The 16,902-nt window shown below is 41.6% G+C and overlaps 2 protein-coding genes across 13 annotated transcripts in view; one reads left to right on the top strand and one right to left on the bottom strand.

Moving 5' to 3' along the window:
• The window catches only part of BAIAP2 (BAR/IMD domain containing adaptor protein 2), a 165,040-nt gene that overhangs the window by 13,778 nt on the left and 134,360 nt on the right, over nt 1–16,902 (bottom strand). For 2 of the 7 annotated variants that reach the window (XM_089539468.1, XM_089539451.1), the window contains exons 8-14: nt 16,245–16,472; nt 15,455–15,656; nt 13,407–13,608; nt 9,872–9,940; nt 8,645–8,795; nt 7,339–7,437; nt 4,967–5,001 (exon numbers count right to left, since the gene is read on the bottom strand). In XM_089539468.1, the coding sequence (XP_089395594.1) occupies nt 4,967–5,001; nt 7,339–7,437; nt 8,645–8,795; nt 9,872–9,940; nt 13,407–13,608; nt 15,455–15,656; nt 16,245–16,472 (986 nt within the window). Of the gene's footprint in view, nt 1–1,245; nt 2,944–4,962; nt 5,002–7,338; nt 7,438–8,644; nt 8,796–9,871; nt 9,941–13,406; nt 13,609–15,454; nt 15,657–16,244; nt 16,473–16,902 lie in introns of those variants that run through there. The other 5 variants (XM_089539478.1, XM_089539470.1, XM_089539460.1 and 2 more) reach the window with 4 other exon arrangements.
• The window catches only part of LMTK1 (lemur tail kinase 1), a 225,955-nt gene that overhangs the window by 161,707 nt on the left and 47,346 nt on the right, over nt 1–16,902 (top strand). The window contains exon 16 of one of the 6 annotated variants that reach the window (XR_016282412.1): nt 13,434–13,471. The exons of 4 other annotated variants lie outside the window; for them this stretch is intronic. Coding sequence is in view for 1 of the 2 variants with exons in the window: in XM_089539411.1 (XP_089395537.1) it covers nt 13,434–13,462 (29 nt within the window). In the remaining variant the exon portion in view is untranslated. Of the gene's footprint in view, nt 1–13,433; nt 13,517–16,902 lie in introns of those variants that run through there. One more of the 6 variants, XM_089539411.1, reaches the window with a different exon arrangement.

Here is a 16,902-nt window from a genome sequence, read left to right as displayed (position 1 = left end):
TGATTCTTTTTAGGTTGTTAGAGATTAAGAAGAAACCACGACAACCTGTGGAAATCTGAACATCATTCTCTGAGCATATTCACTGCTCTTCTTATGAAATAAAAGTAAGAAAACGTCTTCAAAGAAGTGGCCACCATCGTGTGTGTGTATATGTGTATGTGCGCTTGCAAGCACCTTCAAGTCACATGTCAACTTATGGGGAACCCACAGATTTCATAGTGTTTTCTGAAACAAAGTAACTTCGGTGGTGGTTTTGCCAATTTTTTCCTCTGAAATATAGCCTACAGCACATGGTATTAATTTACTCAGATCTTACTAACTTTCAGCTCTCAGAGCATATGGAAAAAGAGGGTGGATGTCTCATGTGGCAAGCCAACAAATGCCACCACATGGTGATAACTGCACAGAGTGTCTGTAGGCTGAAAGCTTTCAGCTGTATGCTGTGTTCACTTTAATCACCACAAAGATAATGTGGCAGCAGGAAGAAGGGGAAAAACAATACCAAAACCTAGGTTGCTCCAACTGTATTTCAGGCTGGGTTTACAGTACTCCATCTAAAACCCAAAATTCTGTGCTATAATGTTATACCAATCAACCACTAGAGAAACTAGTCTGTTGGATTACCATGTTGATCTGAGATGGGGAGATGATAAATTTTGATTCACCAATATTTAAGAGAAGGAGCCAATTGCAGGGACAACTCACCAACCAAACTGTGACAACTGAATGGTCCAAGTCACTCCTACTACCTCAATTAAAATACCCTGTATGTGAATCTGAGCTTAAGTTATCCTTCACAATAATTTATTCAAAAGTACTCAACATGTTTGTCAGCTGAACAAAGTGGTTTGCTGAAGTGCATCTTCTGGCTTTTCAGACTTACTTCCAAAAAGGGAGCAGTTTAGATACAGTGACCTCTACATAACTGAGCACACAGCTCTCCGAGCCTCGTCTGTTCATCTGCAAAATGGATTTAACAATTACCTGCCCTATAGGATTGCTGAAAAGATTTCTGAAAAGTGTAGTTCTGAATAAAAGTAGTAGTCTGTGTATTCCAGAGATCCTAACAGAGGCAGAGTGGGAACCAGGATAGAAAGTGGTTGCTGAACAATGGTACTTCTCTGCATTACAAATACATGGGAAATACTGGACAACAAACATCAGTGACTGCTTAATGCGCCTGTCATAAAAGAATTAAAGAAACTCCCAAACATGCCTAAATAAAATCACCCAAGCCCAACTCAATAGAGGAAATCAAACTTTTATTCAAACGTATCAGTACAGGGCACATTTGATCCAGCTTTTTCTGCTCAATTTTTCTTTAAAAAAAGGGAAAAAAGGAAAATGAACACAATTCCTGAAACACACACGCAGCACTTTTACATTTTTCCCACAGATTTTGTGTAATGTTTTGTTTTCTACATTCATTCTTGTACAATAGAATGCCCCAGATGTAAAAGTCTTTTGAGCAAAATTATGACAACAATGTAAAGAGGTTGATACATATGTTCCAAGATCTGTTATAGAAAACAAATATAACCCTTGCTAAGTGTGTAGAGATAGAACTTTTATATATACATATTTTCAAGATATTGCCAGCAGGCTCCCATACAGGTCAAAAATTTAATTTGGTGTTTTTGTTTTTTGTTTTGTTTTTTAAAAATAGGGTCATAATGGGGATACAGTTTTACATTGTGGATTTTCAACTATAAATGAAAGTGTTAATTCTTTAAAAGTGGCCATGTGATAGACTGACCAGAATTCAGTGATTTAAGAAGTACTAATAGCAATTAATTCCAATCCTATGTTCACTTCTGAAGTCAATCAAGACACATAAAGAAGAGTGACCTCATTTTAGATCATTAAGCACTTAAATTTTGCCCAAAGTCATTAGGTCCAGGTTCTAGCCCAACCGAAAGACACAAACAGTTCCTTCCAGCATCCCTCTATCAAAAATAAAAAGACCACAAGAAAAGCTCCTCTGTGTAATAAAGAGAAAGTCTTTGGATTGATTTGGCAAGCTGCATAATTCAACAAAATGTCCACCCTTCCCACCCCACCCCCAGCCTTCTATTCCAATAGCCCAGGAACACTAACAGTGAGGTAACAATACCTTTCTAGAAAATATACATATATATCTATGTATATATAAAATAAAACCTTTTAAAAATGGATCTTGGGTTGGTGCTTAGTTTAACTGGCAAGATCAGGTGGAACAGCCCAATCCTTCCTGAGAACCAGCCACTGCTCACTGCTATCCCCAACCCCCCAGCATTATCCACTTTCCTTAGAATATACCCCTGAGGTGGCCCAGGGTCCCCTGGTATTTCAATGCACCTTCTCTTTCGGCAATGAAAATGGACAGTGCGGTAACGTTCAAAGGAGGATAGTGGAAATAACAGTACACACACCATAGGCCATGCATATTTGTTTCTGGAATTTTTTTTTATAAGGAAAAAAGTCTCCATTTAAAAGGATAGTGCACTTCTTCTTTTTTAAAAAAATCATTTACAAAGTACAAAGAGAGCATGAGAGAGCAGGAAAGAATGATGCAGGAGCTCTATATGGTTTGTTTTACATGTAAACTGCATCCAGGTGGTGGTGGTGGCTACTGCTGCTGCTGTTGCTGCTGCAAACTAGTAATCCTGGTTTTGATATTTTCTGCTCAAACACGGATGTTTACACATGTGCGGGAGGTAGCAGCACCATGGGTTTCTTAATGATCACAAGAGTTTTCAATCCAAAGGCAGGCGGGCAAGCAGGTGGGAGGGATGACTTTCTCTTTAAAGTAAGAAAGGGAAGGCAATTGTGCAGAAGGTGAAAAAAAAAGGAAAGGAAAGAAACCAAAGGGGACAGAGAAGCAGAAAACTCTTCCAAGCAACAGCTGCCATTTCTAGTCAAGGTTCCTTCTCTCACACTGTAGATACCAAAGTGCCGCTGCCACTGTGGACAAGAAAGAGAAAGCAGAGAATGCTGCCAAATCACACTTCACAGCACACAAACGAGAGAAAAAGAGAGAGAGGAGGAAGGAAAAAAAGCACCAAACAGTAATTAGAAAAGCAACCAAACAGTAATGCTTCCCGAGTGCAATACACTCTACCAAGCATTTGGTTTGGGGGCTGGGAGTGGAGCGCAGGGCAGAAAGACAGAGTAGAGAAAGAGAAGTAATGAGAGCATCCTTGGCACTTTGGAACTCTGGTGCAGCTCATAAATGCAGCTCTCTCTTGGCTACTCTGCTGCATCGATTCCATTAGCAATGGTTACCATGAGAAGGGCAGGATTAGTTTCCTGTTTTGTTAAGCTTTGGTTGCATTTCATTAAAAAATATCAGCTGGTATTCTTTTAGGCAGTTACAAATTGAGATTTATGACATCATAACTGCATCATCTTCACATTTACAATTGTGGCACCATTGTGGCATGACTGCAATTGCCCCTAAAACCCACCCAGCCAGTCATTCCAAGCAAAGCAGTTCTGTGGCACTGTCAAATGGGTTGCTAAAGTATCACACATTCAGCCAGTGAACCACGGCACGATAAGGAGTTGCACCCAGACCCCACAGGGGTCCCTGTTTTTCCTTGTCACACCACCATTCGTTGGCAGAATCCTTCAGTACTCCATTCATCTGTGTTGCAGTTGCCTGGCTTTTACGATATATTTTAGGGGGCCAGATTGGGAAACAGAGCATAGCTACAACATATCCCACCAGGGTCTCAGCCATTATCTTTTTTTTTCTTTTTGGCTTTTGCAGTGTTCATCTATAGTAATGATTTTCCAAAACCTTCTGCTACAAGAAAACCTTTCCCACATAATCCCAAAGTTCATATCTAGTACTTCCCAGCAACAAATGCTGCCACCTGCTCTTCCTGCATGGGCTCAGCTGCTATTAACCACTATTATTGAGTTTGGACTTGAAAACAGTGGTTTAACAAATGGTAAAGATGCACTCATTGCTGTTTTCAATAAATGGATCCATTGTTTGTGCATTTTTCAACAATCATAGTTGTCAACTTGGAACATCATATCTGAATCAGGCCACAGATTCATCTGGCAGATAGCTCACCTGTGTACCACAGAAGCACAAAGAAATCTGTAGTGGTGGACAAACTGTCACCTAGTGAAGCCTGTCTATCAGTATTAGTCATCTCATTAAGAGGTGTCTACACCATGGTAGGCAGCCTAGGATGTTGCATAAATTTTCACTACAACTTCCATATGTGAGAGAGCAGGAAAGAATGACTACTGATTATATTTACTCAGACTGATCAAAAGGTTTGTAGTCCATAACATCTGGAAAGCCCCCTATTGCCAACTGTGTTTCCCTGAAAATAACACACTGTCTTATATTTATTTTTCCTCAAGAAGAAACACTATGGCTTATTTTCAGGGGATGTCTTATTTTTATTAAGTATGGTACAACAATCTACATTTATTCAAATATAGTTAAGTTGTCTTCTTCTGGAACATCATCGTAACTCTCCAAACTCAGAATTCCATCCTGAATTTCTTGCACCTCTATTTTTTTTAGAACCATTGGCCCCAAGCTTTCTGCTCCCTTCCTGCCCCCTTCCATTCCACGCCAGGCCTATCACTATGTCTTATTTTGGGGGGTATGGCTTATATTGTGCAAATTCTTAGAAATTCTGCTACAGCTTATTTTATGGGTATGTCTTATTTTTGGGGAAACAGGATACCACTTTTCAATGAAGCCACCTTCATTACAGTGGCATATACTCTCCCTGTGCAGGTCCCTACATAAATCCTATGAATCAAGACAAACAAATCCTTCAATAATCATGCTGAAAGGTAAGTATTCTTCAGCCTTGGAAACCACAGTTTCCACTATGCCCCAAGGACTGCCTATATAGTAAGTAGTCATATGCAATCTCTTATCTAGAGATAGTGCAGTTTCTCTTCATATTTATTTTGTAATATCTGCAATAAGTTTGAAATTATAAAATCTTACCTGCTTGAGGATCTTGTCCCATAGTCATCCAGGCCCTGTGGACGAGAAGGGAGGGAAAGCCAAGGTATCAGTTACAGTATGACGAAAGGTGGCAAGTGCACTGACCCAAATATTTTCAAGCTCATAGTCAAAGCATTTGGTCTCAAAATGGACTAGCTACCAAAAATGCACAGCAAGATAAGTAGACAAAGTGCAGCACCAGGTCAGCCACCCCCAGCTGTTTTTGCAGTCCCCTCTAGACCATCCTCTTTCTTGCAAAAAGGGGGTGAACTGTCTCTCTTGGAAGCCTCCAGGAACACCATTCAGCTTTCAAAATAGGATACAGGCACCCCCTGCATTGTTTAGCATGGCTTTCAAAAATAAAAGTGGACATCCAGCCACTCCCAAGTTTTTATTTTGTTCATTTTACTGGTTTTTTAAAATAAGCTTATTTCTTCCCCCCCCCCCTCAAATTCAGCAGACTGCAGAGAGTGCTAGGGGCAGAAAACTGACAGTTGGGCCTACAAAGTTGCCAACCCCTGAAGCATGTGCACTGAAAAATGATGAAGAGTCACACTCCTTTCCTTGGTCTATGACTTTGGATAGCAAGGCTGTACAATTAAGAAGTTAAAATGACTCTGTTCAGTTCTGACTTGGGAGAGTAGAGGTGGTCTCCAGCATAAAGACATGTAATATAAGACATTGGAAGAGGGCTGTGTGCTGCACATGCTGAAGAAACACCCTGTGGAAAAAGCAATATGAGAGCCTGGCATTGTTTGTTGGAAGCAGGCACAGGACCTGTAGTCCTGCATCTCTTTTGAGCATTATCTTCTCCAATGAAATTCAATGCCAAAGAGATGGTTCACAGCATCAGTGGAACAGATGAAACAGGAGTAACAATGCAGGGAGAAAAGCAGCCTGTCTGTTTCATCTCTGTGTTCTGATGCGGACAGAGAAGGAAAGGAAAACTACAACCGCTTATTTTTCCTGCTTGAAGTCAGTGGGTCAGTGACGCCAAAGCACAAAGCTAGTTGTGATAGTTTGAGTTCCTAGCATCAGTGTGGGAAAGCTGTGGTCTTGGATAGTTCTGGGGGTGCAGGGAATCCTTCCATGCTGAGAATAGCCCTGGAGAGGAGACTTGCTTGCTGTAGTTGAGCCAAATGCAGCAGACATAGAAGTGTGAATGCATTCTGGAGCAACAATTCCAGTCACTTTTACCTGACCCTTGCTGCCAAATATCATTTTACCTGGACAACAATGTAAGGTTGCAGGAAGTCAGCTGCTCCAAACCACCAACCTGGAACTCAAATGCTCAGGGCTAGGCCCAACCAAATTTAAACTCCATGTCATTCTTTGGCTGAACCAAGTTTCATTAAGGATTAGTCCCATAACTACTTCACAATTATAAGTAGCCATCACATATATGAGATATAAGATTGGGTAAAGGAGCTTTCAAGTCAAATGGAAGGATCTGAGCCTCAGAACCACCCATGTAAGAAACAAACACTTCCTCTATTGTAGCCAAGAAACAAACTTACAGTAGCTTGTTTATTCACAGAATTCCTGCCTAAAACACACCCCAACCAGGTAAGCCTTCCAGTCTTGATGGCAGCTGAGGAGTGGGTGGGCTACTGCAGTCTTTCCTTTTGGCCCCTTTTGCTCTCAAGAAGTTTCAAGTGGCTTAGACTTCCTACAACCAAATTTACTGCCCCTTGATTCCAATTGTAAGTACGGTGGGAATGCAGTAATCTTCCTGATTTTGACACCTATAATTGATAACTGTACCTAGGTTTAGGTCAAATGAGCTCACATTAATAATACACTTCTTAGAGGTTCCTACTTTGAGCACTAATTCCTAACAAGGGGGCCCTGTAACATTCTAGGCTTGTTTCCTATGCATCCACCCACTCACCCACCCACTTACTCTACATCTTTTTACAAGCTTTTTATGGTTCATCATTGGTCCACTTGGTCTAGTGTTCCCTCTTCTTTAGGAACAAGACCCAACTCTAAGATTTGAAACTCTCGGCGGGGGAAAAATAAGCTTTGCTGACCTGTGAGCAACTCATCTCTAGACAGTCATAGAACAACCAAATGTTCCCAGCTGGGTATTTACATTTCTGTTTTACTGCCATTCTTTGTGTCTCACCCATCAGTCTTTTGCCAGCTTGTTAATTTTTTTTTCTCCCTTAATTTTAGTGTATGTCCTTCCTTTGGGTTTAATTTTTTTTAAAGGAGCAATTGAATTCAATGCCTCCCTCCACTGGGAAAATTAGGATGAGAAGGAACATGGAGAACAAGGATACACACATGTTGGATAAGTCACAAAGATGTCTTTGGCAGAAAACAGACTCCAGAAATCCCAATGGAAACATTGTGTTCTTGGAACTTACGGCTGTTGACCTAGGGTAAGGCTGGTAGGAAGCAGGAAGCACTTGGCAGAGGCCACTGGAATATTCATTAATGGCACAGCCGTAGGGCATAAGGTACTCCTATAAATAATGAACACAAGCACCTGTTGGCAAGTCAGCCTCACCTGATCGTAAAAAGACCTATGTTAGAAAACAGACACTTGGAGAATGTTCACTTCAGCAGTGCCGCAACCAGGACGCCTTTAAGCAAAACGACCTCGCATGCACCCAAGGTGCAGACACAGCTCTGCGCTTTGGGCCCAGCTCTGCTTCTGCTTGTTGGCTACAGAAGACAAGGGCAACTTCACTTTCTGCAGGTGTGGCACATGCAAGACAGTAGAGCCTGCCACAAAAGGATGTGGAGGAATTAAGCCCTACCTCAAAGAGGTGTTTCTTTGCCTTCTCGTGTTAACACTCCATTTCAAAAGCAAAACACAAAAACCCAAACACAAGTTTCTAAACATGCTCTCCTTGGTTACTGCAGGGTTTTTAGGAAAAGGGGGAAATAATCCAAGTGTACATATCCCCCCCCCCCCCAAAAAAAAAAAAAGTTATAGAGGGACTCGGAAATCTTGTTGCTTGAAATCTAGTGAACATTTCACAGACACAAATAATTTGATTCACAATCTCTCCTCTACAGCAGAAGAGTAATAATCCCAAATAGATAATGTAACACTGGCCAGTTTAAAACAGAAATGTGGCATTCTCTTGAGATGGTTTTACTGCCAGGTTGAGCCCAGATTAGCTTCCCCACATAGTTCTACTCATAGACTTCCAAACAGAATATATTCCAGCTGGAACCCTCTTTGTTCACTCTTAACTAGTTAGAACTGCCATGCTGAAATGACCTTAAATCAGAATTAAAATTTCCAGCCAATATCTCAGTTCTGAATCCAGTTGGAAGTAGAATCGGCCAATCAACCACTGTTTAGCAACTGAGAGAATGGGTCTACTTTAGCTGGGACCTCCACCTAAAGAGGATTCAGGTTTCACTCTTGTTAAAGCCATCTTCCCTACAGTCAAAATTTTTTTAAATCATTTTTCAAAACAAAAGCAACAGCTATGTCCTCAGACAGCCCTAGTCCCTCCTCCAGTTTCCAATTGAAATTGGAAGTTCAATTTCACCTTGCATCATGTAGCTCTAGAATCTATTCCTGGTATGACCTGCCTCTGGTTCAGCTGCCAATAATTACGTTAGTGGATAGTACCTTATTACTCACAGTGGATAGATACTTGCAATAGATAGTATCTTACTAGGCCAACAACAACAACAAAATAGGTTCCTCACCTGGGCAAAAGCTGGCACTGCCACACTGTACGGCCTCTGTTTGAAAGTGCTCACATTCTGTGACTGGAAACCTCGGGAGGACATGCTGTAATCTGGTGGAGGGATGTCATCTTTGTCCAGCAGGTTGCCTGTACTACTGCTTTTACCTTGGCTTAAGAAACAGTTGCCTTTAATTAGTATCTGCTGCCTCACAAGTATCCGTGTTTAGTTAGTATCTGGTGCCTCTCTCCCACTCCTCTGACACCCCTCAGGCCATTAAAAAGCCATTAAAGAATGAAACTCTATCGATTATGGGTAAAACTGTAGTCTTTCCAGAGATTGGGAAATGCTGGGAATGTTAGCTGGGTCAGGCTGGGAGTTTCAGTCCAACAGGTAGTCATGGTGATGGGGGATTCTGGAAGGTGTGGTATAAAAAAGTGATTTTCCCAAGCTCTGATCTTTACAGGGAACAGCCTTCTACCTGCTGCTGCCAAAGTATTTTGGCTACCATGTTTATCATTGTGAAAGAATCTGATGGAAGTCACTCCTCCTACATTTTGTTTCTCATTACCATGTAGGGATATGAGAACTGAACAGTTAAGAAAGAAGATAGGAAGAAAATCGATGTATTTGACATGTGGTGCTAGAGAAGAGTGCTGAGGATCATGTGGATGGCCAAAAAGACAAACAAATGTGTCCTAGAGCAGATCAAACCAGAAATCTCCCTGGAAGCCAGGATGGCAAAACATAGGTTGGCATACTTTGGACACATCATGAGAAGACATGAATCACTGGAAAAAATAATAATGCTAGGAAAGGTGGAGGGAAGTAGAAAGAGAGGAAGGCCACATGGTAGATTGATGGACTCTATTAAAGAGATCATGAGTATGAGTTTGCAGGAGTTGGGCAGAGCAGTAGAGGACAGGGGGTCTTGGAGGTGTCTCATCAGCAGGGTTGCCATGAGATGACATTGACATGAAGGCAGTTAACAAAAACACTTCTTCAGATGGTTGGTCTGGTTTCCTCCTAAACCACCCACCCACCCACTTCATCACAAAGCCTGCAATACTGGTTTGACAAATTTCAAGCAGGTACAGTAAGTTACCAATGAAAGATGAGCCAGAAGAATACAGTGCAAAACAGATACTGGTTCTGGCTTAGTGAAGGTGGGACTCATTTCTATAAACACAGAGGGTAATTAAAATACCACATACTTATGGAAGCTAGCTTGTGGCATAACCTTCCTACCTCATGTGTAATCTGTCACTTCCATCACTGTCCAGCACTCGGGTGTAGGAGAAAGGAAACCAGCCTCTCCTGCAATATAGATAATTTTTAAAAATAGAATAAGTTCAAGTTCTCTTATCTTTTACAGGCAGACAAAAACTTAAACAGTATTAAAATTACAGCAATGGGTAGCCCGTATCTCAGTCGATTTTGATCCCTTCTTTGAGATGCTTGTGAATATTACAGCGATCTCAAATTCTACACACTATGCTATAAAAAAGAAGCAATTTTATGTTAATTTTGTATACTTGATTCTGTCCTTTTGAGAAATGTCCGGGTTTTCTGTGTTTTTACTAAGAAGGTTATAGCATAGCCATCCATGGCTTTAAAATATTTTTTTAAAAATATAAATTCCAAAAAGCAAATCTTGATTTTGCAATTTTATAGGAACACCATTTTACTATTCCATTATATTCAATGAGACTTGAGCATCCATGGATTTTGATATCCATGGGGAGTCCTGGAATCAAACCTCAGCATATACCAAGGACCCATTGTATAGATTAATTAAGAGTACAAAAGGCATAGAAATATTTAAGGGTTCTAAAATACTGCTCAGCGGCATATGTTTTTGAACTTTCAAAAAACATTCTCCCTGCCTTCAGCATCCTTTCTGATGCCTACCAAATTTTATTCCCAGCTTGTCTCCCTCAACGAAAACAAAAGATTCAGGATGACAAAAATCCCAAAGTCCAGAAAACAAAGAAACTCTCCCACTATTTTGTATCTTAAGTATACCAAGGGGCCAGTCTAAAGTGAGGAAAGTACAAGCACAGGCAGTAATACTGCCCTCCTATAAAGGGAGCTAGTGTGGTGTACCAGTTTGAGTGTTGGACCATGACTCTGGGAGACCAGGGTTCAAATCCCCGCTCAGCCATGGAAACCCACTAGGTGACCTTGGTCTAGTCACACTCTCTCAGCCTTAGAAGAAAGCAATAGCAAACACATTCAAAACAAATCTTGCCAAGACAAAAATAAAGCCCTCCTCTTAATACAAATTATTCTATCAACACATCTGTGCTTTGGAAGGCATATTTTCTCCGGTTAAATGAAAGTGCATTTCACAGTCCTTTCCTACATTTCTTAAAGCTACTGCTTCTGCCATCAATCTTTCCTGTATGTATGTACTACTGCACGGGGCTTATGGAAAAATTAAGAATAAAGATTTAAGTGAATTCGAAGGCTTTCATGGCTGGCATCCATAGTTTTTTGTGGGGTTTTTGGGCTATGTGGCCACGTTCTAGAAGAGTTTCTTCCTGATGTTTCACCAGCATCTATGGCTGGCATCTTCAGAGAATGCTTGCCTGGAAAAAGTTGGGTGTTTTACCCCCAAAGTATTCTCTTCTGTGTGAGCCTGGGAATGCAGAAGTGATTTGCATGTGTATTGTTCTGTTGCTGATGGCAGGCCTCAGGCTGGGAGGCTAATGCAGAAGAGGATTAGTGTCTGCTAATTGGTGATCATTATCTGCTGGGAAAGCCCCTGACTCTGAGTGGTTTTCCATTTGCATTTGCTGAGTCCTGAAGAATAGCAAAATGAGGACTCTGCAAATGGGAAACCACTATATACCCAACTTTTTCCAGGAAAGCATTCTCTGAAGATGCCAGCCACAGATGCTGGCAAAACGTCAGGAAGAAACTCTTCTAGAACGTGGCTACAAAGCCCAAAAAACCCACAAAAACTATTTAAGAGAATAATTTGATCATTTTGTACTATGACAACAAGGTATGTCAGCTAGTAATATGAACTGTATAATTTTTACTGATCAAGCCTGAATGATAAAACTGAGGCTATTGTACTTTGGACACATCACAAGAAGGCATGGCTCACTAGAAAAGACAATTATGCTTGGAAAGGTGGAGGGCAATAAAAGACCACACACCAGATTGCTAGACTCAATTTGGGAGGTCATAGGTCTGAATCTACAGGATACATGTAGAGCAGTGGAAGATGGGGAGCTTGAGATGTCTCATCCACAGGGTCACCATGAGTCAGGGTCAACTCAAATGCAGCTAACAACAACAACAACAACAACAACAACAACTTACACTTTGGGGGTAAAAAGAAACTGAAAGTTGCTGTTCTAAGTTCTAACAATATGGTAACAGCAGTCAACACTGTTTGGCTTTTGTTCCCTGATGCTTTACTCTATCTCGTAACTGCTCAAGCAAGTGGAGGGGAAAGCTCCTTTCTCTTTTACACTAGTGCAAAATTGGTCAACTATAGCAGGTTTCCTCTTCAGTGAGGGTGTCTGCACACACGCACGCATGCGCACACACACACACGTACACAGAGTCTTCTGACATCATGTGAATAATGGATTTTGCAGTGATAGGCTAAACTCTGTTACAGGACACTGGGATATAAATTAAAAATTAAAAATGTGTAACATCCTGGACCTTGAACAGCAAAAGCTGGAAACAACTATAGCTGTTCCAAACCAGTAAGAAACCATAGTGATGCCACCTGGAGCCTTTGCTCTGTGAAGGTGATTACAAGCTCCTCCTGTTTGGTAGGCTTGTTAGCAACCTGCTTTCCAAATTGCCCCCACTCCCAGCTCATCATTTGGACATTCCTCAGATAAAATTATTAACAAAAGCAGATCAGCAGAGCTGTACTTCCTTGCCCTCCTGTCTTTCAGCTCCTGTCTTTCAAAGCCCTACTCTGATAATCAGGGCAGCAATCTAACTTAGCAACTCCCATTTGTCAAGGGAGGCTAGCCACCAAAGAACAAATTTCTTTTGGCCTCTGAAGATGGGCTAAGATGAGAGCTCTAGATTTAAGGCTCTGAACACTGAGATTCTGGTTATGAGATTGAGAGAGAGAGAACTCACAAATACTGAAGGAGCTTATCTACACAAATGTTGCCAAGCAACCAATTTGCCCCTATATCTCTGCAAACAGAATGTGGAAAAGCAAACCTATTGAATTAGTCTACCCATGATAGCTTTTGTTCCATGTAATGACAGAAACACTCTTAAAGAGCCTGCACCTTCTGCCATTCCTGTCCATTACTGACATTCCTCAGTGTGGAAATGGAGGAGAACTGATTCTTATATGTTCTACCCCTTGGGGCATCCACAGTGGAACACACTGATTGCAAGAGTAAACGAAAATTCCAAAATGGTAGAAGACAGTTTCGTGGAAAGTGATAATATACTTCAAGCAAAGAGAGTTTCAAATAATAATTGAGAAGAGACCTGTGCTTATATTTCCCAGTAACAACTACAAAAGTTTGAAATTTCCCTGTATTTTCTGTGCTTGTGTTTGATCTCCTACGCCTATTTAAGTGGTTGTAAAATACTGGACTTTTGTCCACAGCCATGATTTGGCTTTATAATCTAACTGTATGATAAAAGCCTTAGAAAACTAAGGATGGCTCTAGATAGACAGAGAGAAAAATCACCATGTAAACTTATCAATTTAGGAAAATTTAACTAGAGAAGAAGGCATGAATGACTACAACCACAGGAACAAGGAGCAAGCAAACATTCTCACAATTTCGTCTTCTCACTCTCTCCATAGTGCCATCCATCTCTGGCCTCAGGTACTAGCAACGTGATGAGATCTCCCTCCTTGAAGCTGAGAAGGGTGCTGTTATCCCCAGCAGCATGAGAGAAGATGGCTCGCACTCTTGTCCTGCCATTCTTTTCTAGTCCTGCTGCCATGGAACTGGAACGTGGCAGAGTCTTGTTTTCAGCTAACAGAAGATAAGAAAGGAAAATCAGTTATGTATCAGAACTGACTCTCACACTGGAAAATATTTCATCAACTGTCCTATTTTTGCCATGAGGAAACCGTTTGAAGACTCAAAAAATTAAAAGTAGAGTTGCCCATTCTTTCAGGGGCCTCATTAGGGAGTGCAAACTGTACCAGGTGACTCCTCAGAGGGGGGTGTCACCCATGCATTGGTGGGAAGAGGCTGCCTTCCGGTGTGGAAAGTACTGCTGTGTCTCTCCAAGGGCAGACTGGGACTTCTGGAGACTGAAGATCCTGGGAAGGGCCCAGTCCACCCACCCAGAAGCAGCAAGGAGTCTACCCAGGACATTGACATCAAGTCACAGTGAACTCCTGGAGGCTTCTCCCATCGCCAAATGGTGCATGGACCCCTCTGAGATTTGTGAACAAGGTGGGTTGAGTGGAACAGCCCAGGATGCGGACAGTCCCTTCAGGTGCCTAGTTGAAGGCAAGCACACCAGAGCCTCTCTCTTCCACAGTGGCCCATTCCACTTCTGAGGGATCATTAGCTTGGCTGCTCTGAACCTGAGGGTGACAGCATGAGTTAGCACACTGGGGTGCCACCAACCTTAGTGACACCATTCCATTCTTTCTCCTTACAATGCTTCAAAACAAACAATATCCCCACTAGAAAGGAATAGCTATGAAGGAAGAGCATTTACTGGTTTGCATTCTAAACCATCAGTAACACATCTTGCTAATACGTATCCAGAAAAGCATCTTGTTGTCTTATTAACTGTAAAGTACACAAAGAAAAGGTATTCAGGGGGAAAACCCCAATTTTTTCATAATTGTGCCATACAGAGTAAAATATTAATTTCACTTGCTTAAAGGACCACTCTCCTATTAGATTCTTTACTTTGCAAGGCTCTGGGAACAAAGAAGGGTTTGTTGTTTTATTTTGTTTTTTGCATGATTACTTCACCTGCTCTATAAAACAAATTTCCTATAATGCTCATATCCAAAGGTTATTTTGTAAGCATTTCCCTCTTGGTTGTGAATGCCAGTGAAGAGGGAGGAAAGAGCCAAAATAATAATAATAATAAAATAAAATAAATGGAAAATGGAAAAGGCTGAGTGAATTTCTTGGTAGGCTACACAGGTACATATGGAACAGCAAGCAATCTCTTTTTAAAATAAATGTTGGATACAGTTGGAGATATATGCCTGTGCATTGTGCCATAGAAATAAGCAGTGATTACACAGTAGGGTAACCATCACATTGTCCAGTGCCATAAACTTTGCCTTCCACTGCAGAGTGAGGTCACTCAGCTCTTTCTACAACTGAACAATAATAGTAGATATCTGCATCCAGCGTGTACTGCTCAATATTTTTACGTTATTATGGATCCACTCTTCACCACAGCTTCCAGTATTATGCAGAACAGCCAAGAGTGATTCAACACTTATTAGCAACACATTGTTATAACACAAGCTTTCACAGAAAATCCCTAAAATGCATGTATTTTGCAAATTGTCATAGTGAGAGAGAACACCCTAGTTTATTTAAGTTTTGTAGCAACTCAGCCTATCCTGTTGATTGTTTCAACAGGGCTAAAATCAACCTCTTAGCCAACACGGCTCTAAATACTTCAACTCTTTTCCAACAGTGGGTCTCTGTCTTAGCAATTCTGTCACGAGAAACAAGCCATTGCATTGTAGGGAAAGAGGGTGCTCATGGTTCTATGCCCACTTTCCCTCTTCAGTATCTTCAAACTGTGGTAGCATCAAAAGTGGCTGTCTGCACATGTGGGAGGATCTGCTGGGTTGCCCTCATGCCCCCTTGTCTCTCACATGGCAAGACTTACTAGCTGCGTAGCTGTTTTTCGGCATTACGCTTTTGCGCACAGGGAGCGTGTTGGAGTAAGAGTCACTCAGCTGCTTTTGCGTCTGAGGTGGAGATAAAGACTTAGGCTGCGGAGGCTTTCGATCAGACCAGTGGTTGTAATCTTCTCCTTCTGAGCCTGAGACACCATTCATCACTGGTATGGTCTCTTGTGCAGACATTCGCTGGATGAGAAGAGGGAAGGGAATTAAAATTAGCTTTCAGTAAATATGTTTGGGCCTACCATTGCCCTAAATCAGGGGTGGGAAATATGCAGCCCTCCAGATGTTGTAGGACTGCAACTCCTAGGAGCCCCAGAGCCACTTGTGAGGGGCGTAAGAAATTACAATTCAACAACATCTGGAGGTTCACATGACTGCCAACCCTGTTTTAAAAGTTGGGTTTAATTTGGGAGTACAGCTAGATGCTAACTTTGGACGTATATGAACAATACGTGAGCTGGTTTAATTCCGTCTTTGCTTCTTGTTCCAAAAATAAAGGAGTCCACAAAGCCACTTTTGATAGGCTTTTGACTTTACCCTGTAAAACAGATGCTGTATGTACATGAGTGCAGTTCAGTTCATTGGATTTCTAATGGTTCTGGCCTATTTTGGAGCAATACTAAATCAGAAACTTGTCTTTCTTGGAGCAGAAACATTTTGTCTTCTATAACTCAGGAGAGTTCTAGGCCCATGACTCCTGGGGAAAGGAAGACCCATTAAGCCTCCCCTACCCCCATCTTTCTGATAGATAGGCATTCAAACAATACTCACTCCAACAAAAGGTGCCAGTTCTGGAGGGACTGGGAGCGGTTTGGCACCAGGGATGGGATCCGAGATGATGAGGTTTGACTTGGATGTGGTGAGAGGGCTGGGCATAATGGTCCCATTGCTGCTGAGGGCCATCTGCTGCATCAGCTGGATAGCCCGCTCTGGGATCTTGTTGGGATCAGCACAAGACTGCTGCCATAATGGAAGCTTCTGTGTCAAGATGTCTTTTCCCTGAGTTACCAGAGAGAGAGAGAGAATGTATGACTGAAAACACAAGGAGATCCACATAGAACAAAGCAGCCTTGATAAAACACAGTGAGTGTATGGTTACAATAGCTGATAATCCAGTTAAAAATGCACAAAACATTTACAGAGAAAGAGGAGCACAATGTCATTTTCTGTAGCCCAGAAATTGCTTGGATTCCAAGATCTGCTTGGAATGCCTCTGTCTTGATAAAGGCCATTTGAGAATTATGACTAGAATGGATCTGGGCAAGATCCCTTTCCAGGATCCTCCCTTAAAAGAAAAAAGTCATCCTTTGCACTACCAGTCATTCTCCTCTCATTAGGTTTGGCGCAGCTGTTGTCACCACAATGGAACTAAAGGCAGACAAGTTTTTTAAAAAAAACTAAGGTAGACAGGAAAAGTTTCTCCAACCCA

This window comes from Sceloporus occidentalis, unplaced genomic scaffold (assembly GCF_023333645.1).
Source record: "Sceloporus occidentalis isolate IW3139 unplaced genomic scaffold, rSceOcc1.0.p SCAF_1, whole genome shotgun sequence".
NCBI classification, from domain to species: domain Eukaryota; kingdom Metazoa; phylum Chordata; class Lepidosauria; order Squamata; family Phrynosomatidae; genus Sceloporus; species Sceloporus occidentalis.
The sequence above is the reverse complement of the archived record's forward strand: the minus strand, read 5'-3'. Positions and strand labels throughout refer to the sequence as shown.